The sequence below is a fragment of the Agelaius phoeniceus genome, chromosome 2, assembly GCF_051311805.1.
Source record: "Agelaius phoeniceus isolate bAgePho1 chromosome 2, bAgePho1.hap1, whole genome shotgun sequence".
Taxonomy (NCBI): Eukaryota; Metazoa; Chordata; class Aves; order Passeriformes; family Icteridae; genus Agelaius; species Agelaius phoeniceus.
This window is the reverse complement of record NC_135266.1, coordinates 40,060,263-40,086,141: the sequence shown is the minus strand read 5'-3', so window position 1 is coordinate 40,086,141 and position 25,879 is coordinate 40,060,263. Positions and strand designations below refer to the sequence as shown.

The 25,879-nt window shown below is 55.7% G+C and overlaps 1 protein-coding gene and 3 long non-coding RNA genes across 8 annotated transcripts in view; 1 reads left to right on the top strand and 3 right to left on the bottom strand.

The window, feature by feature from the left end:
- The window catches only part of LOC143693331 (uncharacterized), a 73,909-nt gene extending 67,407 nt beyond the window's left edge, over positions 1–6,502 (bottom strand). For 2 of the 4 annotated variants that reach the window (XR_013180884.1, XR_013180882.1), the window contains exons 1-2: positions 6,365–6,502; positions 6,182–6,241 (exon numbers count right to left, since the gene is read on the bottom strand). This is a non-coding gene — a long non-coding RNA (uncharacterized LOC143693331). Of the gene's footprint in view, positions 1–6,181; positions 6,303–6,364 lie in introns of those variants that run through there. The other 2 variants (XR_013180883.1, XR_013180881.1) reach the window with 1 other exon arrangement.
- Positions 6,503–11,787: 5,285 nt separating this feature from the next.
- Positions 11,788–20,307, bottom strand: ZIC5 (Zic family zinc finger 5). The gene is given in 4 exon segments (XM_054627931.2): positions 11,788–14,536; positions 19,011–19,905; positions 19,908–19,974; positions 19,976–20,307. Coding segments are annotated over 4 exon segments (1,749 nt in total). The 3' UTR covers positions 11,788–14,081.
- On the top strand, positions 18,450–19,277 carry LOC143693333 (uncharacterized). The gene is made up of 3 exons (XR_013180887.1): positions 18,450–18,573; positions 18,655–18,732; positions 19,148–19,277. It is a non-coding gene; the product is annotated as an uncharacterized LOC143693333 (long non-coding RNA).
- A 2,885-nt stretch (positions 20,308–23,192) lies between the features above and the next one.
- LOC143693332 (uncharacterized) lies at positions 23,193–25,803 on the bottom strand. 2 transcript variants are annotated; one of them, XR_013180886.1, is made up of 4 exons: positions 25,684–25,803; positions 25,427–25,490; positions 23,562–23,682; positions 23,193–23,474 (listed from the first exon to the last, which is right to left on the bottom strand). It is a non-coding gene; the product is annotated as an uncharacterized LOC143693332 (long non-coding RNA). The 2 variants fall into 2 exon arrangements; XR_013180885.1 differs by having other exon boundaries at positions 23,193–23,682.
- Between the last annotated feature and the right edge of the window lie 76 nt (positions 25,804–25,879).

Below are 25,879 nucleotides of genomic sequence, written 5' to 3'. Positions count from 1 at the left end.
GTATTATCTCTTCACGGTTCTGCACATTTATGCTTTTGCTCTCCAAATTCCTTGACTAGAATGCTATATCCCTGAACAGAAATATATTCACCCCTGCTATTTTTCTGCAGGAGTCTAGTTCATTCAGAAACAAGGAAAAAAATACGAATGATTGTTTTTAAATTCCCCAACATGCGGAGCTCAGACAAGCCACAGATGCAAATGCAGAAAGCAAATGTAGTGCTGGCATTAGGAAATGGCTGGGTTCACTGCACTTGTAAGAAAGCACCTTTATTATTTAGGCATGGTTGTAAGCTGCCATTTTGATATAATCCCTGGGTTTCTGGACTGGGTACACAGAAGCTGGCACGACACATCTACTGTAGCCCCACAATACCCAGCCATCAATCAAGCACCTTCTGCCAGCACTGAGCCACACTCATTCCCAGAGCTGGCAGCCACAGACAAGCCTGCACATCCATGTCACCAGCAGCTCGTGTATTGTCATACTGCTCCCTTTTATCACTGGGGAGCACCAGGGCCTGTGCTAGCACAGCAAATGGTGCTGCTGCCCTCCATGAGTCACAAGCCCAATGTTGCCATGGGGAATCCTGAGCTGGAAGGTGTCCTGCCATGTCAGAGCATGGGCACTGCCCCAGCGAGGGTAGAGATGGGGTCCTTCCCTCAGGAGCTGAAGGATGCCCTCCTCAAAGCAGCAGACAGAGGCAGCAGACAAGATGTGCAGGGCCCTCTCTCCTGGGGACCAGCTTGGGCTGTCTGCACACTCATTTCAGCATTACCCTTCCCAGTCCCATATTTGGGCTGCCCAGCTGCCCAGCCAGAGGATGGGATACATGTTCCTCCCATCCCTGTCCCTGCTGGCTCATCAGACCCCCAGGTTCTCTGGGGAGAGGGGAAGCTGCAAGTGATGCTTCTGGTAGGGCAGCAGGTAAGATGGACTTGATGACAACTTGGCCCCATGTTTTCTGGCAGTCAGAATATTTTTTTTAAATAAAATCCTCCACCTTGATATTTTTAGTTTGCTTTAGATACAATAAATCGGTTTTGTAAAATTCTTAGTTCTTCAACAGATAGGCAGCTGAGAAAGGGAGGGAACAATGCCATAATCCCTAGGAAAGATGGGACTGCTTCTTAAGTGGCAAAATAATAAAAATAAAGAAAACACTACAAAACATTAAATAAGGCCACATCTGCCATTAAAGGGGACCTTGCTGTCACTCTGTGCCCCTTGCTCTGTGCAGTGGTAAGGTGTTGGTAGTGTTCTTGGAGAGCTCAGGGAAGAAGACAAGTGGATGCCAGCAGCATCATCTTTCTTTTGAGGTTGTTTTTGTTTCCCTTATATTCTGGGAAAATCCCTGTGGAATTTATTCTTTTAATGAATATGATCTGAGGGTATTTGGGTGAGACTGGTGCCTGTGTGGAAGGGCAGGTGTAGGTACATGCACGTGTTATGTGTGTCTAGAGGGGTTTTAGCTGCAATCGCAGACATTGTCTCTTTTTGGGTAAAACAAAGCAGAACTGGAGCAGCCAAGAGACAGAAGGACTTATGCTTTATGGTACCTTACAAAACACTGAATGTAGCTCCATTTATGTGGCTATAAAATGTTGCTAAATCATTCTTGCCAGCTCATTGCCATCTTGGACAACCAGGACTATTGACCTCCCTGCTTCTCTACTCCACTGGAAGAGCTCAATGCCAACAGCTCATTTTTGTATTTGGGCCTAAGTTCTTCCCATTTTCTCTACTTTTTTATTTAAGAGCCACCTGGTGCAGAATTGCATGCACCCAGGTCAAAGTTCCCTCTCCAAGGACTTCCTGGCAGGTTCATACCCCTGAAAAGATCCCAGGCGCCAGCAGCAAGCATCAAACCCCGCAGGTATGGTCCCAGGTTAATTTCATTCCTGCATTATATTTCTCTAACCCTGGCAGGATGCACTAAATGGCAAGTGCATCTGGCATATGAGCATTGCCAACTACAGAATAGAAATCTAAGTACTGATGAAGTAAATGTTGATAAAATCCTGGGCAGACTGTCCTGGGTCGAGTGATGGCATAAGGTAATTCAAGGTTTTCAGGCATTGCACGATGAACAGTTTCAAGGGAGGGTTTGGGTTTTTTTTTTTTTTCCTGTGCTAGAGAACAGAGGGGAAAGAATCCAAGGGCTGTCCCCAGCAGTTAGGCACACTTGGGCACTTGGGCACGGCTGCCGAAGCCAGCGCCTGGTGCTGCCCTGGATCACCACCAGCAAACTTGGAACCTGAAAATCTGCTCTGGGCCAAGCCTGCTTCCCTGTCCTGCGAGAAATGAGAACAAAAAAGTCAAAGGAGACCTCCCACAATGAGGGAATCTGAGGTAGAATCAAAGTATTCTGGGGTAGAATCAAAGCAGCAGGCCCCTGTCTTTGGCCTGCCCTGGCCCTTGGCCCATGGGATCATGGCCCCTGTGCCTAAGCTTGGTCTGAGCTGGGCTGGTTTGTATTTGGCTACAGTTTGAAAAGCAAAGTCTTATGTCACTGTGGAGACTCTGCGTTTTTGTGGAATTCAAATATTCCTTAATTGAAAGATATTGTCTTTTAGTAGAATGAAAGAAGGGTTTTTACTTCACTTTACATTGCTGTTTTAATTTACTCCTATTTGTCTTTAATAACTGGGTAGGACAACATTAAACAGCTGCTGTAAAACATTTGGTAGCATGGCCCCAGCTTCCAAACACAATCTGCCATCCAGGTTGGTAATGGCGGGTGGGTGTCTGGGAAGCTGCTTCCAGGTTTGGGACAGGGTAGAGCCGACTGGATTTGCCCTGTTGACCCATCTCTCCTCACCCATTTCCCACAGGACGCAGCTTCCCTCCTCCTTAGAGCAGATGAAAGGGATGTACCCTGTGAGAGGGTACAGCCTCAACAAATGTCCATGAGCTCCTGCCAGTGATGAACAGCACCAGGGGCAGAGGCTGAGGGTTGCTGGTTCAGGGACTGCGGGTTGGGCAGGCAGGGACAGGCCAAGCAAGACAGGCAGGGAGGGTGGCACGGGCAGGACACAAGTGGGACGGGCAGGCACGAGCAGGAACACTCAAGGCCAGGCAGGAGAGGCCGTGGGGCAGAAGGGACCGGAGCCAGAGGCCGGGGGGTGCTGAGCTGCCCCACACGGACACTGCCCGTGACTCCCTGAGGCTCCACCCGGGACATGCCTCTGCCGTGGGGCCTCGGGACGGCACAGCGGCAGCACCGCCACCCATCCAAACGGGCTTTAGCTTATAGAACACGTCCGTGCTGGGAACGTGCTCCCGCTTCCATAAAACTCAGAGGCAAGGGCAGGACCCGCTCCTGGTCAGGGCAGGTGCCTCTGCCGCAGGCCGCCTCCGCTCCTTGGAGCCGCGCACAGCGGGAGCAGCCCCGCCACGGCTGCCCGGCACACTGAGGGGCTGGACGGGGAGCACGGATGGCCCGCGGTCCTGCTTTCCTCCTCCCTCCTCCCACGAGCAACTCGCCTCACCCACGGCTGACGTCCTGACACGTCCGGCTGCAGCCAGCGCTATCTTCCCCACCTGCAGCTCTCCTGCTCTGCAAAGCCTGGGGTTATCCCTCTATTTCCAGCCCCATGCCCTAAAAATAGCACCCTACAACGCGGGCCGGTTCCCACGAATCCGCGTGAGCACTCCCTGTGGAGTAAATTGCGGGATTTGTAGATGTGGGAGAAGGAGGAGAGGATGGTACTGGTTTTCTCCCCCACGGGAAACACCTTTTTTGTTTTCAACGTTTGGGGTTTCGGCTCTGTGCCGGGCTCGGTCTCCTGCCCGGCAAGAAGAGAGCTCACCACGCTGGGACCGCTCTCAGCCGCCGCGCAACCTCCGCGCCCGCGCAGCCTCCCTCGCTGCCACCGCGGGGAACTCCCATTTATCCCAACCCTGGCGACAAACGCGCCCCGCTCGGCTTCTCGGACGGTCGTTTTCGGACAGAAGAGATCGGTTATGTTACATGTTAAAACGATTTAATATTAAAAATACATAGCAGTTAAAATCACGTCGCCTCCCGGCTTCTCCGCGCAAATAAAACACCTCTCTCCTCTCCGTCTCCCAGAGGATATTCAGGGTTTTTTTCCCTACTGTTCGCTTGAATTTGGGAACGTAGCCCTTGCACTAATGCCAAGCGGTGTTTTTGGGGCGGAGGGGAGAGAGGGTTCGCCCCCCGCCCCCACGGCGTGTTTTATCACCCGTGTGCCGCCACGGCAGCCCTGCCTACGCGGGGACCTGTGCCCTGCCAGCACCGCCAGCCCCCACTTGGGCCCTGCAGCTGGGGGGCTCCGGGACTCGCTCCCCTCGGCCGGGGGCGATGGAGACCCACCACGATAGACGAGGTGACCGACGGCACGGCGAGGGGCAGCTCCATCGCGGGTGACATCTGCACCCTGCTCTGCACTTGTCTTGCCCTGGACCCGGGCTCTCGCCACGTCTAGGATGGAAATTAAGACGGGATGGAAACCACTATCCATCCCCTCGGCCGGTAGGAGCCGACCCAGGCAAGTACCGGCGGGGCCGCTCGTCCCGTTCACCTCGACGGTTTCCGTGGGGAAGGACCGGGCAGCGGGGCGAGAGAGCCCCTCTGCAGGTGATCTGCCGAAATGTGGGCAGCGCCCGAATACCAAGAGTGGGGCTGTCGTCAGAGCCGAACACGGTACTGCTCCCGCACAGGGGCACACACAGCCCGACCCGCCCCCTCGGGTCTCTGCCTCGGTGCCTACCCGCGACTGGCACGCGTGGGCTGCAGAAGCCCCTGGGCTTGCGGGTGTGCTGCAGCCTCCAACGGGACATCAGCTCCCCTCCCTCCCTCGGGCGGCAGGCAGACACCCCAAAACAGCCCCCACTCCCCAAACCCCTGCCTGCCTGCCTGGAGAGCGTCTGTCTGGGAGCCAGCGCAGCCCGACGAGGGAGGGAGCTGCAAAGCCCTCCTCCCCCCGGGCCGGCCCGGGATCCCGGCCCCGAGCCGGGCCCCAGCCGGGGTGCGCAGAGACGCGGCCGCGGCAGCTCCTGCGGCGGGAGAGAGGGGCTGGGGCTGTCGCCTGGGGGCAGCCGTGGCGCGGCCCACGCGTGGAGCCGCCTCCCCGTGGGGAGCCGCGATGGCAAGGCGCTGGCTGCGGGGAGAAGCAGAGGAGGCCTGGATGGTTACGTCGGGGAGTTTTTGCTCTTCTCCTCCCGCCCCTAACACAGTCACGTCCACCCCACGTCCGATGCGGCTTTCCCTGCCCCTACCCGTCCCCTTTCCTGCCCCGAAGCCCCCCATACGAAAGCCTTCTTGCTGCGCCCCCAGCGCTGAGCCCCGCTGGTTTCCCCCCAGCACGCACACCCAGGGCCGCGGGCAGCCGGTTCGCACCCCTTTTCCGTGCCCTTCAAGGCACCGAGCCGCTCTCTTTTGTCCTGGCTGCGGATGACCCATTTCCTCCCTTTCCCCCCCTTCAGCCCCGGCGTCCGTCCCACCCTCCGGTCCCTCCGCCCTCCTCCCGCCGCACGGCCCGGGAGCCGCACCGCGCCCGGCCCGAGCAGGGGGGGACACGGACACGGGAACCGGTGCCTCGTCCGCCCCGTGTTTGTTTTCCTTTCCTCCCTGAACGCTAGATTAAGACGTGAAGATTACACTTTTATTGTGGCGGCCGAATAATACCACGAGTCAACACACACAGCAAACAAAAGTGCTTGTAGTACATGGCCAACCCCGCTGGGAACCGGGCTGCGGGCTGCTGCAAAAATCAAGCTCTTCAGTGCTAATTACAAATAAATGATGATGTGCTCACTAAGTAATTGATTTAATGAAGTTCCTATGAAACTATTAAAACCGGGTAGAGGTCAGGCTGGAGACGCCCCAGAGCGCCCATTGTGGGATGTTTAACTCCGCCAATCTCCTCGGAAAGACATCGGGGCTAATAGGTGAAGTCACAGCTGGGTCGAGCTGACTTTTGCAGCACCGGCTCTGGCCTCCCCAGTTTCGCCTAGCGGCCCGCACCGCAAGTTCGGGGAAGCGAGTCCCACTGGCACACCCCCGGCCCGCTATTCCCACCCTCATCCTCATCCTCCCCTCCCACATCTCTCTCCGGGAGGCGGCTGCTCGCTGCTGCCCGCTGAGCGCGGAGCCCCCCGGCGCGGCTCCCGGGTGCCCATCCCGGTCCCGTCGGGGCTGCGTTGGGTACTCACTCGCTCTGCCCGGCCGCCTCGCTCGCACCTCAACCAGGGGCCTCCGCGGCTCTCCCCAGCCTAATTAAAGAGGGGAGAAGTGGAGCTCTGAACTTGTGTCTACCACTACAGGACGGCTGTAGTTCCACCCCCCCTCGGCCCCGAACCCCCCCACCCCCCTCACATACTCAGACACACACATACTTCTTGAAGAAACTTAAGCTAGGATGCCAGGTAGGGTGCTTGGGAGATTTTGGCAAGGTGCCTGGAAGGGGATGTGTGCCCATTTTTCCTTGAAGGGTTTTCTTGTTTGAAAGGCCATTTGGAGCGCTTCAGACGGGCTTGCCGAGTGAAAGGAAGAGGAGGAGGAGAGGGGGAACATAGAGATTGAAAAAAAAAAAAGTAGAAGACGAACAGAATCTGGCTATTGGGTTTCATAGCCTCACGCTTGGCTTTCCCCTCCTCACAGCTCAGGCAGGACAGAACTGAAGTGAACCATTCTTCCCCCCGCCCCATCCAATTAAGGGGTCCTCTAGCCCGACCTCAGCTCTGAGCGCACTTTGGGGCAGAGGGTCCCCGCTGACCCCGGGGGGAACGGGGGCACACACCCCCCACACCTGCAAAGGATCCCTCTGCGCCCCCTTGCTTTCAACACCCGGTGCCTTTGGCAGGTTGAAAAGGAGCCGTACAGAAAAGAGGAGCCGCCCCCCAGTTTGCACCCCCGCTGTTGGCATTTGCTGAGCGCCGAGACGATGCCCCCACGGGCAAAGCCCCTCTCGGCCTCCAGCGCTCTCGGGGAGGGAGGGAGGGACGAGGCGCCCCATCGGGGTTCCAGGAGCCCCCCCCGACCGGGGCGGGGGGCGCCGGGATGGGGCCCGGGAAAGGCGTCTCCCCGAAATGCGGGTGCCTCGGTGCTCCCCGCCGAGGGGAGAGCGGCGAGTCCCTAAATACGAGAGGGTAAATGCAGGGCGAGGCGTCCCGCCGGGTGTCCCCAGCGCTGTGTCCCCCTGCTCCGGTGGCTGCCCTCGCCCTCCCCGCTGCCCGGGGCGCACCGGGGGCTGCCCTACACCGAGGGTCGGCCTCACTGGCGGGGCCGGCCAAGGGCAGCGCCAGCGGCTGCCAGCATCGGCCGGGGCACAGCCGGAGAGGGGCACAGGCACACGCCACGGCTCCCCACGCAGCCACGCGTGGGCTCCCGCACGGGGCTGCCGCGGGACCGGAGGCTGTTCCTCCTGCTCCCTTGCAGGATTTTGGGGAGGACTGTTTGACGCGTGGAGTTGGTGGTTTGTTGTTTTGTTTCTTTTTTTTCCTTTCTTTCTTTTTCCTCGTGGAAAACGATTAATTTGAAACAAATTAAGCTCGCCAGCCTCTTGTTTGCCAAACAGGCTGTTGGCAATGTGCAAACAGGCTCTCACCCCGGCGCCGTGCCCCCGCTCCACTCCCTGCTGCCCTGCTCCAGCCTTGGACGCGCACCCTCCTCCTCCTCCTCCTCCTCCTCCTCCTGTCGCTGCCCCACCGCTCCACCCCCCACCCCCCCACAACCCCACAACACCGCTTGATTACTATCTCCCTGTTGCCCTTAATGCACGATCCGGGTTTCTCTTCAGCCTCAAAATAAGAAGTGACACATGCACCACTAAACCAACTTGTGGGGAAAGCCCGCGGTTGAGAGGGGCTATTGATGGGAGCGCTGCAAAGAGACAAAGCTGGGGGCTAGTGGAATCAGATGCAGCCCTTAATTAACACCATCTTAAATAGTCCAACAGGCACTGAAGACAAAGTTGAAGAAAGACTTTAAGGCTGAGTGCCCCTCGACAAGTTCTTTTTTTTTCCTCGTGTCATTCAATATTTAATGCACTGTGCTTGTAATGCTACTACTGGTGCTCCTTTCTCAGCAAGTACATTATTTTTTCACGGTGCCCATGGCCAGGGAAAACCCTTTAGGCAAAGAAAATCAAAATGTTTGTTGTTTTGGATGACTTATAACTCTTGTTTAACACAAGCACTTTCAAGAAAGTATAACAGGCGCAGCCTCTAAAGCAAACAACGAAATCCTTGTGACAGAGTCGAACACAAAAAGCACATTGTGTTATGGACTATCCCTTTTCTCTCCTGCTAGATGGGTGCCTGTCTGAGGCTGAACACCACGATGCCATTTTACTTTTGAACTATTGTTTTTGAGTTATGCCATGTGGTCAAAAGGAGAAGAAGGGAGGTTGTTTCCAAGCTCATAAGACAAACGAGTTGCCTTTCATTGAACTACCCCAGAGCTCCTTTAAAACGAGGTTTAAATGTCACCTCCATGTTTTTAATGGACACAGGGCTTCAGGGGCGACCCTTCAAAGCGCCTTCGTAATAAACGACCCTTATTAAATATGTCTCTGCCTGGGAAAATCACTTGGCAGAAGAGAAAAAAAGGGGGAGCGGGGGTGGGGGAAGGAGGGACACGGTGCTGCCGGAGGAGCTCCGCCGCCCCCCTGCTCGCTCCGGGGCCGGGCCGGAGCGGAGCACGGTCCCTCTCGGGGTCCCTGCGGCCGGGCGGGGGCTGGGGGTGCTGCCACACCGATCCGCTCGCCTCCCCCCGTCCCAAACCCCCTTTTCTCCCGCCGCCCCCCTTCACCCCCCAAAATAAGAGGCTGGATGAAAGGTTGGGGTGTTTTCCTCCTGACTTCTTTTTGTCCTTAGAAGAGCGGCGTCTGCGAGTCTGAGCTGCGAAGTTACTGATTTGCAGGCTGCATGTTAAGGCAGCCCATGTAAGTAATTTCTGCGGGCATCCCGGCAAAGGAGAACAAATCGTTGACAAAGGCGAGCCCTTTCAATTCAGCAGCGTCGTTAGGGAAACCAAAAAGTATTCTTCCTATAATAAGTTCCACTTCAAAGGATTTCTCATTCAACGGTGACTGCTTCGCACTTTTATTAAGTCCGGGCTTTTTCACTTGGCGGAATCATCTGTTTGGTTATTTTTCATCGTGTTTATTTTTCACCATTCACACAGTACTTGTATTAAATAAACAAAGAACAATCGCTCTGCAAATAAAAGTACTTAGGTGGGGAAAAAAAAAAGAGGGAGGCAGAAGACGAGAAGAGCTGGAGATGGAGCTTCTTCCTCACTTATTTGTTTATCTGCTGAAGTTGGGGAGGGGGGGTCCTAAAAAAAAAAGGGGAGGGGGAGGGTCGTTGGGAGAGAGGCCAAAAAATATGAGACGTTCTGATGAAGTGAAAATTGACTGCGCTAACACGGCATGAAACTAAAGGTCAATGCAACTGTATCTTAATAGAGTGTCTCGAATCGAGGTGGACTATTTTAAATGCAGCTTGCTTTTGCTGCGCTCATTGCCATAGCAATCCTAACGCTCCATGTTGATGTACCATAAAAGCAGTAGTTTGAATTTCAAAGAACCTGCCTTTGAACTTCTCCCTGCCTGATTAGGCACTTGCGTGGTGTGTGTGTGAATGCGGGAGCGTGGTTGTGTGTGCTGGGGGTACGCGGGATGCGGGGGGAGCGGTGGCAGCGCCCCGCCGGCGTTTGGGTGTCCGAGCCGGGGGGAGCTGTGTGTCGGCGTGTGAGTGTGAGTGCGTGTCCCCGCTCACTCCCGACCCGCCCTGCCCTGCTCTACCTGGGAATATTTTTCCGGGGCGATGGCGGGGGAAGGGGCGGGGGGAGGGGGGGAAGTGTATGACGGTCCATCCTCGCCAGCGCTTCACAACTCCCTGGCGACATCTCTAGAAGGACGAAACACGCGGAGAAAACCCCTGAAAATCCTCGGTTCTCCCCACCACCCAAGCTTTGAAAAACAAAGCAGCAGCCCTGTCCCGGCTGCCCCGCGTCCCACACCCTGCCCGTGGCGGGGGCGTCGGGGGGCGCAGCCCCGAGACTCTCGGCCGAGAACGCCCCGCTTATCCATATCCCCAGCCCCCCTCCCCGCAATGCCATTTCCCACACTCCCGAAATTTCTTAGCCCCTTCAAACTTCGCTGCCGCCGCTGTCGCCTTTAAAGGGCCGAGCGCCAGCAATAGTGTGTGGCGAGATGTCTCCCAGCCGCGACTACAAAGGTAGATGATTTAAACAGTGTTTGCTAGGACCACGTTTCGCCTAGGAAAAGATGAAGTCTTTGATGATGGCCAACTCAGTGTCAATAAGTGGCTTTCTTTGAGCCATATTCAGATGGGAACGTCTTGCTTGCCAATTGCCATAGAAATCCTAACACACCATGAAGATTGTCCAAGCGCCAAGCCTTCCGTTCTGGGCTAAATTACTTTGAAGTGGGGCAGGACGTGCACTGGTCAATGTTAACTCTATAGGGCGGGCAGGGAACACTAGGAGAGGGAGGTTGGAGGGGGGGGAAGCAGAAAATAAGAAGGGGAAACTTGTTTTAGACACTCTATACAAGGTTCTGCTCATTGTCAGATATCTTTTATCTTTTATATTTCCCATGAATGATTCATGTCTCGGTGGCTTTGTGTCGCCCTCCTTTTCACAAGAAACTTCATTAGGGAGCTATAAGTTTTCCCATTGATTGGAGCCCTCATTTATGAGTGTTTTTCTGCTTCGTATGTTGGTTATTGTCATTCTGCTTGAAACAACTCTTTGCAACCTGTTTCACCTTTACCACATTTAACAAAACTGACTTAAAAAACACTCTAACCTTTTGGTGAAACTGTTCTTGACATTTTGACCAGTCATTTTCGAGCACTGGTAAATTACGGGGCGGGGGGCGCAATCACTCTGAGCCAGTTTTATTTAATTTATTTTATTTAAAAAGAAAATTAAAAGAGGAAATAATCCTGGAGGATGCCGACACACGATTCTGCCCGAATTTTTTTCACGGGTTTTACTCAGTTCTCGAAACGAGAAACCTGTCGTCACTCAGCTTCTGAAAACTTCGGGGGTTTTCTTCTCCTTCATTCCAGTGATTTCCTGGCGTTATTTCTTGTCTGACCTCACTCTGAGTTTCAGAATCATCTTCTGGCATACGGTTTCGCTTATATGGCTCCTACCGAAGAGTAGTGCTATTTAACTCATTAGTATCCTCAAGAGAACACTGCTAGGAAAATCTCCCTTTTTTGTTGTTGTTGTTTTGTTGTTGTTGTTGTTCTGGGTTTTCTCCCCAACAGAAATAAACATGTTAATTGATTAGATTTTATATTCCGATTAGGTGTCCTTGAGAGAGATGAAGAATGTCATGTGTATAAATGTCTGACCTGTGCCTGTGTCGTACCTCTGTCTGTCTGTCCTTCCCTCTCTTCCCCCTGTGCACGGGATGCCAGCAGCAGGGCACCCAGCTGCTCCATCGTGACCAGGCACCCCAAAATCCTCAGCCCGCGCCCCGCCCTCAGCCCCAGGAGCGAGGCCCGCAGCCTCGGGGGAGCAGGGCTGGCTCTGCCCGAGCATCCCTCCTCTGCCCGGCTGCAGGCCAGAGGCAAACCCGCAGGAGAACCCTATTTACTCACGGGTTTCTCTGGGCAAAGCCGGAGCACCGCAGCCGCCCCCAAGACCTCACGGTGCTGCTCCTGCCGAGGTGTGGGGCTGTGGCTGGGTCTGAAGCTACCTGCTGACCCTCGGGGGGAAAAGGGGGTGTTCTGGTCTGTCTCTGCCCCTTGTCTGTTAGTAAGGCACATGCAATACATAGGAACAATATTTTTATTCATTTGCATGATTTTTTTTGTTGATTTTTATGGGGTTTACAGAGATGAAAAGTTTTAAATTAGCAATTTTTTTATTATTATTTAGGAGGTATCATGTGTCATAAAACTGTTGGGCAAGTGTGTGACCTTACGTGTAGCAAATACATAAAAATAGTGATATATCCCCCCGAGCCATAGTTTATAAACCCTGCCATGTCGTAATGTATAGTGCAATCTGTTATTGAAAAAATGCATAAATTAAAAAGTTCGTTTATAGATCAGCACCAATATATCTCTAATAAGATTACATTACATAAATTATTTTTTAAAAAGTTCATACCTCACTTTATTATTTTCTATTTATTCAAATGGGCTTTGAAAAACGAATAAAAAGCAAATTGAATGAGCTTTAAAAAATTATTTTCTATTCAAGTTTTCTGTTTGTTTTCAAAGTAACGCCTGCTTCTTTAGATCCAACACAACAATATGAAGACAACGTTTAAAGGCTTCCAGAGTGACAGCACCATGCACTGTACTAATAATATAATATCTCTATGAACTATACATAAATTTATATATTATCAGCACCAACACACCGCACGAAGGACATGCAGGAAGAGTCTGTTTCACATTACATCGTTCATTCAAGTAAGCTGAAAAATATAATGATTTCTTTTTTGTACAAACCACATCAGCATAAACAACAATCTATCACCAAAATTAATAAGATAATTCTTTGGTGTGCTCTGTACTGTTACAGGGAAGTCAAAAAAAAAAAAAAATGAAAAAAAAAGGGTGATGTCAGAAAATAAATTAATTTGACTGTACAAAATAATCGCGTTCACATACACGTTATTAACAATGACAAGACGACATCCACCATTCACGGCACACAAAACACATTTCCACAAGCCCTGGGGGAGGGGAGGGAGGCTGCCGCTTCTTCTCTCAGGGTCTCTGAGGAGGAATTAGTGCTCTTTACTTCATTTGCGCCCCGCTCCCTGCTCAAGGGCTCTGGGCTGGGGTGTCCCCGCAGCCCTCGGCTGCAGGGCTGAGCTCTTGGCAGCTTTGGGGAGGCTGGCACCTCGAGCCCAGCCTGTGTCCCCACCCCTGGCTTCCCTCCCAGCAGCTCTGGTCCCCACCTCCCAGGTGACTCTGCCGGGCCACTTCAGGGGGATGGTGAAAAGCACGCAGGCATCAGCTCGGTTGGAGACATGAAATAATATACATAAAAATAATAATAAAAAGATAATCCCTCTGTGCCTGCCCCCTACTCTGGGACTCGTCAGGCCCGGGGGGCTGCTCCCCCTCCCAACCCCCAGAGGGCTGGAGGGAGCATGAGGCAAAATCTTCATCTGAGAGACGAACTTAAAAAAAATAATAATAATCAGAGTAATAATAACACCAACCCCAAGGAAAGCAAAATTCGCAGAGTTTTCGTGTGTTGTTTTTAGGGAAAAAAAATCAAAAATGTATCACAGTATCACAGTTGTCAAATAGCAGCGTGTTTCTTTGATTCTCTGGCTACGTTCTAGGAGCCATACAAGTACAAACCGTGGAGGAGTGAAAAAGGAGTCCTGCATCTTTTGTCTTTCCTTTCGTAAATCGTTAAATCGTTTGCACAATGTTACGGCTAAGGGTGAAAGAAAGGCTGGAGAGAAAATGCCGGGTGCAGGTGGGACCCCCCGACTCGGGAGAGAAACCCTCAATTACAAAGGAGCTGAACTGCAAGAGAGGTGGGGAAATGCATTTATTTAATTTTATTTTAAGGGATGTGCAACCTGTCCCTGGCTAGCCGGAGCTTTAGCAGGTGCTGCTTTACAGTCAAGAAGCTGCTGCTGACCTGGGGCTTTACCCAGGCCAAAGAGGAGGCGCTGGGGTGGCAGCTAAGGTACTTAGGAGCCATTCCAGAGATTGGCTGGGCTCTGCCTGTTTGCAGCCTTCGCCAGCTTAATTTTGTTAAGAGCAATGGGCATGGGCAGAGTGGAAGATGGGCATCTCCATTGACACCGTCCCCCTGCAAAATTGTGTGGCTCGGGTGACTGGGATGGCCCAGCCTGGCGTTATTAATGCTTTTATTTACCAAAAAAAAAAAAAAAAAAAAAAAGGTCCGAGTCTCTTTAATTAAATTAGTTACCATACAAACACCATAGGGTTTCGTACATGGAATAAATAGCGCGAGTCAAACCTGATGGCACTTCCACGGCAGCCCCCCGTGCCAGGTGGCTGCCTCTGCGGCCCGGGCCAGTGCGGTGGGGCCGGGGCCGCCGGCAGCTTGGCACGGCTCGGCACGGCCCTAGGGAGCAGTTCTGCCTCCCGAGGTCCTGTGGGGCTCATCCTCCTCGGATGCCGGGGAGGTGCCGCGGCTGGAGGGGGTGCGGGGCCGGCGGGGAGCGCCCCCGGCCTGGCAGACGTACCACTCGCTGAGGTCGGTGACCGGCGGGGAGAGCGCGGCCCGGCGGCCGCGGGGCGGCTCGGCGGCCGGGTCTGCCTCGGGGGGCAGCGGGCCGTCGGGGGGCCCCGCCGCCGCGTAGCTCTGGGAGCCCGGCGGCGGGGAGGGCGGCGGGGACTTGCAGTGGATCTTCATGTGCTTCCGCAGGGAGCTGGGATGCGTGTAGGACTTGTCGCAGCCGCGGATCTTGCAGTAGTAGGGCTTGTCCGAGGTGTGGACGTGGGAATGCTTCTTGCGGTCGCTGCTGTTGGCGAACTTCCTCTCGCAGCCGTCGAACTCGCACTTGAAGGGCTTCTCCCCTGCGGGGACACAGGGGACACACGGCACCGTCACCGGCCCTGCCCGCAGCCCCTCCGCAGCGCGGCCTGCGGGGCGAGCGGCGAGGGTAAACATCCCCCTTCCCTCCTTTTCCTCCCCTTGCCCTTCTTTCCTCCCCCTTCGCGACAGTCGTGACATGCCCGAGGTTTCCGACTTTCCCCCCGTGTTTTGCTGCCTGTCACACGTCGCTGGCAGCCCTCAGGCCCCGAGTCCCGGGCTGGCGGCGGCAGGGCCCCCCCGGCCTTGTTTGCCCTCTGCGGCGCTCCCCTCGCACACGAGAATCCTTCATTACCGCTCTAATGACCGAGCCCAAACAAAACCTCAATGCCTTTGCCTGCGAGGGCTGGCGTTTGCCGGCAGCCTGGCTCGCCTGGCACATCTCCTGCGTAATCCTTTCCCAATGGGCACTGCGCTGGAGGAATAATTAGTTTGGGGAAAATAAAAGTAACACCTGTTTAAGAATCCCGACACAAAGGAGGGAGCATCCCTCAGCCCGGACTGGGAACCTGCAAGTAGGGGGAACCAACCCAGACATCGGTGATAAGGGCAGCGTAGCTGCTCACCCTGGGCAAATTTGGGTCTAAACGTATGCGGATGATCTACTTTGAAGAGTTTTTACACATTGCTTAACAGTTAAAGGGGTTGTGAAAATCAGCCCGGGGCGGTTAGCCCGGCGTAGCTTTCTCACACACACTCGTCTCCTGTAGCACACCCTGGAACACATATGTTCTGCTACTTATAGACATGTCCTTCCCCATAGCTCCCGAGCAGACCCTTCCTCATACATCCCGAATGGGGCTGGGTAAATGCCTCTTGCTGATACACCAGAGGAAAAAGAAAAAAGTGGCAGATCCCTGTACGGAAACTTCTTACAGCGAGTTTTTCTCACTCTGCCGTGCTACACGGGAGTCCAGCACAGACAGACCTGCACTGATAATCTTTGTCATTACTATCGCTACTCTTGAGTCCCTTTAGACGTGGCTGATGTGTATTTTCAGATGGGATTTGCTCTGAGGGCTCAGAAATAACAACCCAGCAGCTCTCTCGGTGGACGTTTTCTCCTTACTAGCAAGCGATTTTTACTGCTCCTCCCCTTTGTAAGATCGTATCGCGTTTATTATTTAGTAAAATAATAATGAAACTAAGAAAACTATTTTTATTTTTAGAAGCAATTTCTTGGTTGTTACTATAGAAACATACACCTCCACAGCTTATTTATGCATCAATTTGTTCAATTTCAATCGGCTCACCTACCACCAATGTGGTAGCGCTAGAAAGTGCAAGGTTTATCTTAGAAAAAAAAAAAGGAGAAAAAAAATTAAATTGTGCCTCGTGGGTTTTAAGTGCATGAAAACCTCGCACACCCCTGAGACAAGCTTCCAGTCACTTCGTTTGTTCAATAATTACTATTAATTTTTCTGGGAAAACAAAGAAAAATCTCCTGGAGGTTTTGGGCAGTTTCTAACTGTGTTACCCCAAGGCTGAAGGCTCACACATCCTGCTGCTGGCCGTGACCAGCAGAGCCCAAAGCCCCCTGAGAAATGCTCCAACCAGCTGGACCAAACTGTGTCCACTCCCTCAGGGTTTTAGGGAAGTGCCTTTCCACTCGGGTTCACGTGTGGGCAGCCTCCCCAGACTCCAGATCACGACGATCAAATTCCCCATAAGTCCAGGACTGGCGAAGGTCCCGGTGTGTCCCCGTTGCGCTGACGAGGGCACCACGTCAGAGTTTAACCATTTGTAGGTGGTTTCAACCCACGGGCGAGATGCCGGGTGCCATCCCCTCACTCCTCCTGGCAGTAGCAGTGCGGGTGGAGGGGAGAGGCACAGATGGGGCTTGGGATCACTTTTTTGGAAGGTCTAGGAATCGCTGGAAGGAAGCCTGACCATTCTGAGCATTGTCCTTGGCAAGGGGAAAGCAAAATTGCAGAAGGGACTAGGTCCCGACTCCCCCTGGAGTGCACCGGGTTTGGGAACAGTGATTTGTCCCCAAAACAGGGCAGTAGCTGCAGAGTTGCCATGCAGCTCCCCGGTGGATGCTTCTGAGAAAAAAGGAAAAAGAAAAAGAAAACAAAACCAAAAAGGGAGAAAAAGGTCCCAAACAACAAACGCTTCCTGAATTACTGAAATACTCTTCTTCCTCAAGAATTACCAGAAACATGCAAAATCACCTAATGATACGATTATGGAGTTATTATTTCCCCCCACCCCGGGCATGCCAAATACCCATAATATATGAATAGTTTGTAAATCTCTCCTGCTCCCAGGCTGCACATGCCTAAATTAAAGCCGAAGTGGCAAAATGACGCTAATTTATCTGATAGGAACGGGCAGAAAGTGTAGGATCCCTTGTCCACTCGAAGGCGTGGAGAGAAATACATAGGGAAAGGCTCCTGTCGCCTTTGCCCTCCCATGGGCAGAGCTGTCATTCGAGGTGGGATATTGCACCCCACCCCGAGGGCTGCTTTGGTGCAACGACCCCTTCTGCGTGGATAGAGCCTTTCTTCGTGGGTTCACGCACAGACATCCTCCCGGGTACTACGGGCAGCCCCAAGCTGAAAACTTCTCCAAATTTTCATTGCAAGAAGCCACGTCCCATGCATTGCCTCGGAGCAATGCTCGACCTCATCTAAGAGCTGCGAACTGTGCCTGATACGCATTCGGGTTTTGGTGGGGGGCTCTTTTTCCCGGCTGAATTTCTCTGCCTCCACGCAAGCCTCTCCCGGACTTCTTCCCACCTCCCTCCCGCCTGCCCCTTGGAGCTGAGATGGGTAAGGAGTTGAGGAGCCCAGAAAAGTCCGCGGTGAACTTTAGTTTTTCGAATAGATGACAAAACCGCGGGCCTCCAGCTAACTCATTCCGCGGTGTCGTTAACACAACAACAACAAAAAGTGTCAGACCTTACCCCCTCCTCTCCCCCGGAGAAATCTCCCCCCACACACCATCCCCAGCTCGGGGTGTAGAGCGCTAGGCACCCTCAGGGCTCCGCTGCTACACATGGGCTCGTGCCTGACATATTCTGGAGATAAAAATCTATAATCCTTTCAGCCATGGGCCATTTGGTTTTACATCGGAACAACACGTTGTACGGTCGCCGCTTTTCTCTTCCCGAGCAGCAAACAATAAATCAAGAAAGCAATTACGGCAACTCCACTTCCTTAAGTATCCTCCAAGGAATAATATTTGTCTGCCACTATAAATCCCGGCTTCGTTCGTTTTCGGCAGTATTTTACACCCAGATGGAAATGCGTATTTCGGGAGTGGCGAGGAATGAGGAGAAAGTGGGGGGGGGGGGGGAACCCAAACCAAACAAACAAAAAAAAAAAACCCACCAAAACTAAACCCAGAAAAATAAAACTCTACAAGGATCAAAGACACCCCAAACCCTTCCAGGGGCCCCCGCCTGTCCCCCGAGGCATTCTCCGGGGGTGCCGCTCCCTCCTCCCGTACCCCGCCGAGCAGTCGGGGCGACTTTGAAGTTTGCTTCTCAGATCCACAAAGGGAGGGAAGCGTCCTCCGGTGGGAGCCTTCTCCCGCCTCGCTCCCTGCTTCCCGATTCCGCGGGCACTGCCGCAGGCGGCAGCAGCCCAGGCAGCACCCCTGGGAGCCTCGGGACCGGCGTCACTCCGGTAGCCCGGCGGCAGGGGCAGCCCCGGCAGGGCAGTGCCCTCAGCATCCCCCGTAGTTCCGCAACATCGGTAGCCCAGGCCGGGGGGCACGGCCGGCAGCATCGCTGGTCCCGCTAGCAGGGACAGTCTCGGAGCGGGGGAGCCCCAGGAGCGCTGGTCACAGGGCCGGTCCGGTCGTGCCGGTAGCACCGGCAGCCCCGAGCCCCGCCACCGCCGCCCGCAGCGCAGGGGAACTGCGCCCCCAAGAGCCCCCGCGGCCCCATCTCCGTCGGGCCAAGCGTCACCCGCCCGGCTCCGTCCCCGCCGACAGAAGCGGCAGGAAGGGCAGAACCGCCGTCCTCCGGCGTGGCGGGGGGACGGGGCAAAGCGCAGCGCCTCCCAGATGCGGGGTGAGCGCCCCGGGGTGCCCCGGACAAGGGCGGCGGGAGCAAGGAAGGGCGAGCGCTCATCCTCTCCTCGCTCTTCCGCAGGGGCTGCTGCTCATCTTCTCCCGGCTCCGCGTTATTTATTAATCGGTGTATTTATCCGGTGCTGCCGGGGTGCGGGAGGTGGGTAGCGGAGGGGGTGGGGGTGGGGAGGGAGCTGCCCAAGGTGAAGGGGGGGCTGGAGGGGGGGGACGCGACACGTGTGTGCAGGGCAGAGGGGCCGGGTGCGTGTACGTAGCTGTGTGTGCGTGGCCCGTGTGCTGCCGAATTACTTATTCATGAAAAAGTCACATGTTCGGCGGTGCGTAGGAGAGGAGGAAAAGAGGAGGAAAGGGGAGAAAAAAAATAAAGGAAGGAAACCCTTGCGGGGAGGGGGGGTGGGGGTGGGAAGAACAACCCACCTGTATGAGTCCGCTTGTGGATCTTGAGGTTTTCAGAGCGAGCGAAGACCTTCCCGCAGCCGGGGAAGGGGCAAGGGAAGGGCTTCTCTCCCGTGTGTACTCGGATGTGGTTGATGAGTTTGTATTTCGCTTTGAAGGGCTTGCCTTCACGGGGACACTCCTCCCAGTAGCACACGTGGCTGCTCTGCTCGGGCCCACCGACGTGCTCCACGGTGACATGGCTCACCAGCTCCTGCATCGTGCTGAAAGTTTTGGAGCAAGGCTTCCTAGCGCCCGGTGGCGGCGGTGGAGGTGGAGGAGGCGGCTCCCGGTCGATCCACTTGCAGATCAGCTCTTGCTTGATGGGCTGTCGCATGTATCGCAGGAAGGCCCCGGCCGCCGCCGCCGCCGCCGCGGCCCCGACGTGGGCATGGTGGTGGTGGTGGTGATGGTGGTGGTGGTGGGGATGGGGGTGGTGCGGGTGCCCGTGCCCGGCCGCCGCCAAGTTGAGGTTGACGGAGCCGTAGCCTTGCAGCGCCGAGGAGGAAGAGGAGGCGGCGGCGGCCCCGTAGTGCGCCTCGGCGCGCCCGTAGAGCTCCCCGGCGGCGGCGGCCGCCAGCCCCAGACGCATCTGCCCGTTGAGCGGCGGGTGGCGGCCGGCGGGCGCGCCCTGCTCGCCGGGCGGCGGCGGCGGGAAGGCGGCGTGCGCCCCGTCGGTCGCGCCGTAGGTGCCGGCGGCCGAGATGAAGACGCCGTGCGGTGGCGGGTGCGGAAGGTGGGGGGAGCCGGCGGGCGGGTGCTGCTCGCCCAGCGCCCCGTGCACGGCGGCGGCGGCGGGTAGCTCCCGCCGCAGGAGAAAGTCCCGGCCCGCCGCCTCCCCCGACGGGTATCCCGGGAGGGCGGCGGCGGGCGGCGCGTAGGCGGCGGCGGTGGTGGCGGCGGCGGCGGTGGCGGAGGCGGCGGCGGTGGTGGTGGTGGCGGCGGGCGCGGCGAAGGCGGCGGCGGTGAGCGCCTCGGGCGTGAGCTTGAGGGCGGCGGGCTGCGCCATGTGCTCGGGTCCGAGCGGCGTGAGGGCGCCGCCGGGGTCGCCGCCCGCGTCCCCGGGGTGGAGGTGGGCCGCGTGGTGGGGGTGGACGTGGTGGTTCCCCAGCCCCGGGAAGCCTGTCATGTTCTGGTGAGGATGGGGCTGAGCCGCTGCCAAATCCGCTAATCTCAGTGTCGGGTTCCTCTTGCTCAAAGGGGGCTCCATAACGACACAGCCAAGCCCATCTACGCTCGCTGTTGTTATTTTTTTCCCTTTACCCGCCTTCAAAAACATGTATATATTAAGCGGCTCTTTAACTTCTTTTGTCTGCGCTCCGAGCCCCGCGCATCCCTGGCCCCGCTCTGCCCGCCCGCGATTGGCAGAGCCCTCACCACACTTCGGCGGCGCGCTGGGGAATACGGCTCGGACACCGCGCCGGAGGGATTGGACGGATGGCGATGATTGGCAGCGGCCGGGGCCCCGCGATTGGCTCCCTTTCAGGCCGCCGGCGCAGCGGGGATCCGCCCCCGCCGCCCCCCCGGGCCCCCCCGCGCCGCCCCCCGAAGTTGCACTCGCAAAACTTCGCGCGGGGCCCGACGGGGCGCACCCGGCGCCTCCCCCGCCGCCCCCCGCCGGCAGCACCGGGCAGCAGCAGCTGCCTCTGCTCCCCAGGCACCGGACGGGGCGCCCTGCTCAGGTGCTCCGCCGTGTTTACGTTCGCGGGGCCGTGGGGTTTCTCTCCTCGCTGGCGGCGCGGCTGCTGCCCGGCTCTGTGCTCAGCTTCCTTATCTTTTTTAATTTTTTTGGAGGGCCACGTTCATTCATGGATGAGGCGGGAAAGCGCTCCCTCCTGCAACAATGTGCGCAACCCCACGCCCACGCGAGGCCGAGCCTGTGTGTACTCATGCCCAAGGCACCGCTAGGAGAAGGCGGCCAAAGTTTCCCTGAAAAGGAGACGGCGGGGGTTGGGATTCCTTTCCTTTAGAAAATAAACGAGTGAGCGGGGAGGGGAGGAGGAGGGGGGCAAGTGGCACATGTTAGAGCCAAGTTTTGGCTCTCGCTGCCGCTTTGGGGCTCCCTCCTCCCGCAGCGGCTTCCCGGGGCATCCCGTGGGGAGAACCACCCCACGCCCCTCGGCGGTCCCACAGCCGTAGCCCAGGCAGCTGCATCCCCTCCAGCCCTCATTCAGCAGCGGCGAAATAGAGATGAAACCCCCGCAGCGCTACTGGCCCCGAGCATAAATGCTCCTCGACTCTTTCGGATGTCGGAACGGTAGGGTGGGAAACGGGGGAGTCTCCGGCTGGCGTGTGTCGGCCCTGAGCTGCTGCCCCAGACGAAAAGGCAGGAAAAGTGGGAGCTCTCCTGAAAGGGGGCAGAGGTAGAGGACGGGCGGGGACAGCGATGGGACCGCCCCTGGGGTGCGGGGTGTACTGGTCCTCGAAAGCGAAGCTCTTTGTGGAGCGCCGAAACTGGCCCTTCGGTACAAAAGATGCTGCCCTTTGAGGGGGTTGACTAGGCAAGGCCGGGATTTCCCTGCGAGCCAAAAGGGGAAAGGAGCATTGTCGTGACTTTTCTGTGGGAGGAGAAGTAGCTTTTACTGATATGTCATCTGCTTTCTTTAGGCTGTTGGTGCCCCTAGGAATGCCTTGAGCTCCCGGGCTCCTGGAAAGTGCAGGCAAGCTGCCTGCCCTTCCCTGCCTGCGGGGCAGCCAGGGACTCTCCTCCGCCTCTCCAGGAGAGGAAACGGGGCAGGGGACGCCAGCGGACCCACACGCACCTCCGGCTCTCCCCGGCCACCGAATCCCCTTGACGAAACTACATCTGTGCGTCTTGGCCGCTTCCCTGTGCCAAGCCACGTTCAAAGGAAGCCCCGTGCTGGTCCGGCATTTCCTGGGCCAGGCTCCAGGCTCCCCCTCCTCTGCCTCTCGCGGGAGGAAAACTCGCAGGATTTGGCCCACGGCTGCCAAAAGGGGGGCGAGAGGCTCTAGGGGGAGCTCAAGGGGGAGAGAGACCCGCCGGTTCCCTCCCTTCTCCCCCCCACCGGAGACGAGCCAATGCTCCCGGCTCGTGTGGCCGCCGTGGGGGTTTCAGTGATGCTGCAAGGCAAGGAATGGAAATAAACGATCCCCCGGTTTTAAAAGCGGCTGCTCGATGGTTTTATTGCACAGTAAAAACTTCACGCAAAGTAGCCATACGTCTGTACGGGTATTTATATACATGTATTTTTCACACGTCCATCCAAATAGTGCCCTCCTTCCTCCCCAGATTCTGGGTGCCTTGCTGGAGCAAGGTCCAGAGATGGAATGGTTTGGTGGGAGATGCTGTGGAGATGAACAAGTATCACAGCTCCGTGGAACCTTCTGCACGCCTCCCTGTCCCTCTGCTGTTAAATGCAGGTGATGTGTATCTGTCATCGATTTAATATGTCTTAATTCAAATATATACCCCGATCAATTTCTTTTTATGAGAGGCCATAAAAAAATGGAATTATTTTATAGCTGGCTAATAGGCAGCTGACCTGTGACTGAGGGAAGGGAGGGGTTGATGGAGACTCACGTGGAAATTCGCTCATTTTTAGGACTGGCTGCAAACGCCGGGCAGAGAAGGTGGCTGCCCGCGCAGGGACAATTTTGGACGCTGCCAGCTCCAAAAGAGCCATGAAGAATTTAAAGCCCATTAACTCACCGACACCAGCTCAGGCCCAGGCTGCCGCTGCCCCCGGGCTGCAGCAGAGGGGAGGCGTGCTGTGCTGCCCCACAGCCCCCCACAACCCGAGAGCGCCCGTCGGGGGTCGGAACGCGCCCCGCTCCCGCGGCGGAGCCGGCTGCAGAGCCCTCCCGCAGGGCTCCGCTCGCCGGCAAACCTGCCAAGGGACATCGGGGGAGGCTGCAGAGGCGGGGTGAAAGCCTGGAAGCCTTCACATTTATTTCGCAAAGCTTCCTCTATAAACTGAGCTCGGGCTATCGGCTTTAGGAGGTGTTTAACCGTAAAACGCTGTGCTGTGAGCTGCATTATGTAAATGTATGCTAATGATCATGAACACCATTTACAAACAATCGTCTTTAATGCACGTCTTATTGATAGTTAGGGAGCGGGGAGCAATATTTTATAAGGTGTAAAACATTCTTCTGGGGAACCATTAGAAAGGGAGCGCGATTGGCGCTTTCCCCGGAAGAGCTGCAAGACTCCCCAGATACGCTAGGAAAGCCTACCCTCCTCCCGGGCCGTCGCGGGTGGCTTTCCACGCCCGTGGGGCTGCTCTGCGGCGGGGGGGAGCCTGTGGCGCCGTGCCCTGCCCGAACGTGCGCCATCGGAGGTGGAGTCCGCCCGCAGCGGGAGGGAGCGTCCCGAGGCACAGCCCCGTGGGGACCCGCACGGGCAGGACGGACCCACGGCACCCTGCCCACTGTCCCGTCAGGGGGATTGCACGGAGGCGCCGGACCTCGGCCGAGAGCGGGAGGCTGCCCAGAGGCACGAAAGAGTGTCGATATGGCAGTGAGACTCCCCACCCCTTCCCTATGGAGGGGCTCAGCGGATGGATAACTTACACTCTTGAAAATTAAACTTCTCCTGTGCCAAATATCGTCGCTTCGTGCATCCAGGCGGGAACCTGAGGTTGACACGAGGATCCGGGGCTAGTGGCTGTCGGGGCCGAGACCCGCCGCACCTCTGGGACAGGGATTTAGGAGCATAAGTTTCGGAGCTGTCGTGTTCAGAGCGCACATCGCCAGGGAAAGAGGGGCCATCCCCTTTGGGGTTTGCTCAGTTAGGGATAAAATAAGGAAAAAAATCCTTCTATATCTATCTATCTATCTATCTATCTATCTATCTATCTATCTATCTATCTATCTATCTATCTATCTACCCATATATAGAAAGAAAGAAAGAGATAAAGAGAGAGGCGGTCTCAGGAAACCCAGGCCAAATTTTGCTCTGCTCTCTCTCTCTCTCTTTCCCACTTCCCCTCTCTCTGAACGTCACCGTTGGAAGAAGCTGTTGAGATAAATCAAATAGTGACACTTTGACGGCTTTACTTGTATAAGCAATATGGTTACCATATGGCATTGTTATTTATGAATGACAGCATAAATTGTATTACAAAGTCCATCGCGCTTTATTGGGACGCTTCTCCCCTGCCTCTAACGTTTATATGGGCATCTCCAGATGGAAAAAGGTGCATCTAATAAAGGCGGGCAGTGCTGCGGCAGACCCATTTCGGGGGGCGTTGTGCCGGGTCTGCGCTGCCCGCAGGATGAGCGGCGCAGTGGGGCAGGGCGCGCAAAATACGCAGCGCTGCGCGTCCCTCAGCCGCAGCTGGGCAGGGCAGAGGCACCGGCTGCCGCTCGGCCGAGGTTCCCGTCCTGGAAAAAAGTGCTACACTGCTCCTGGCCCCCGCCGTCTCACGGCATTGCCGCCGAGAGAGGGGTTTTATACATACATATATATATATATATATATATATATATATATATAAGTGCAACTGAAGGAACAATAAATATAAATGGCACGAAAGCGGGGTGCTTCTTCCTTCTGTCCCTGCCTAGTGTATTTTTCCCTTTTCTTTCTTTCTTTCTTTCTTTCTTTCTTTCTTTCTTTCTTTCTTTCTTTCTTTCTTTCTTTCTTTTTTTAAGCATTTAAAAGTTACAGCTTTGGCTGAGATTTTCATTATTTCCCCTACTTCTTTTACATTACACTGTCGGTAGAGCCTGACAAAGAACTTTTGTCTCGAAGTGTGTGTTTTACAGAGGGAGGCTAGAGGACAACACATGTGGTCTTCACGGGTCATAGGTCGAACGGCCTAGAAGTGGCTCGGATCGGCACCATCAAAGGTAACCTGCAACTTAATATCCTGTTGATGAGCTTGTTGAATTTATGAGTGTCTGTGATACAGACAACGGTGCAAGTGATGCTGCTCAACTGGCCTCTTCTCACCAGGCTACGGGCCGGCCACACTCCCCCTCCTCGCCCCGCACCTCGTCCCCTTACTGCGTTGGAAGGCTGAATTCTGGGGGAAGGACACCCTCTTGCCCCTTTCCCTCTCCCTCTCACATGCACACACACCCGTCTCCGGTGAGTCCTTCCGCCTCTTTTTCCCGACGAGGCCGTCGCCAGCCGCATCCTCCCGTGGGCAGAGCCCCCGGCCCCACCGCAGCCTGCGCCCCCACTGCGGCACCCACGGCTGCCAGGGAGGGGGGGATGGAGAAAGGGGGCGCGGAGCCTCCCCAGAGGGCGGTGACACCTCTCGGGAAAGGGTCAGAAGGAGAAGGCGATGTATACAGTTCAGGGGAAACAAGAAATTGCTCTCCCCTCGTCCCGCCTCCCCCCCCTCCACACCCCTCTCCAGCTCCCTTCGCATCACCAGCCCGTAAGAACAAGACAAGAGCAGTTTTAAAGAGAATTTCGGAAAACTTACAGAGACTGGAAAGCTTTCCCGGGGAAGCTGACGTTTGCTCTGTAGGTCTGGCACCTCCAGAAACCTGTTGAAAAACTTCTTTCAATAAAACAGTTTACCACCGACTTGGGGTGACTGCTTGCTTTCCTCCCCGAAAGCTGCCATGAGCCGCAGGCTGTGTTCGTGGCGGTGGCCCGACAAGGGAGTGCGGGGCTGGCCGCCGGTGCCTCTGCCCCCCTCCCTTCTTCCCTTCCTCCCTCGCTCCCTTCCCTTGTTACCCTGTGACATGGGGGAAAGGGGGTTTGCGGTTCAGAGGCAAATAAAGCACTTCTTAGGAGGGACGGCGACGTGACTTTGAACTTGGATCAGCTCCTCTGTTTCCTGCAGAGAGAGTAGGGCTGGAGCCCTGAAAGAATAGCAGAGAGCGGCCAGCCAGCGGGGGCTCCGGATGGAATTCACTGCGTCCCCCCGAAA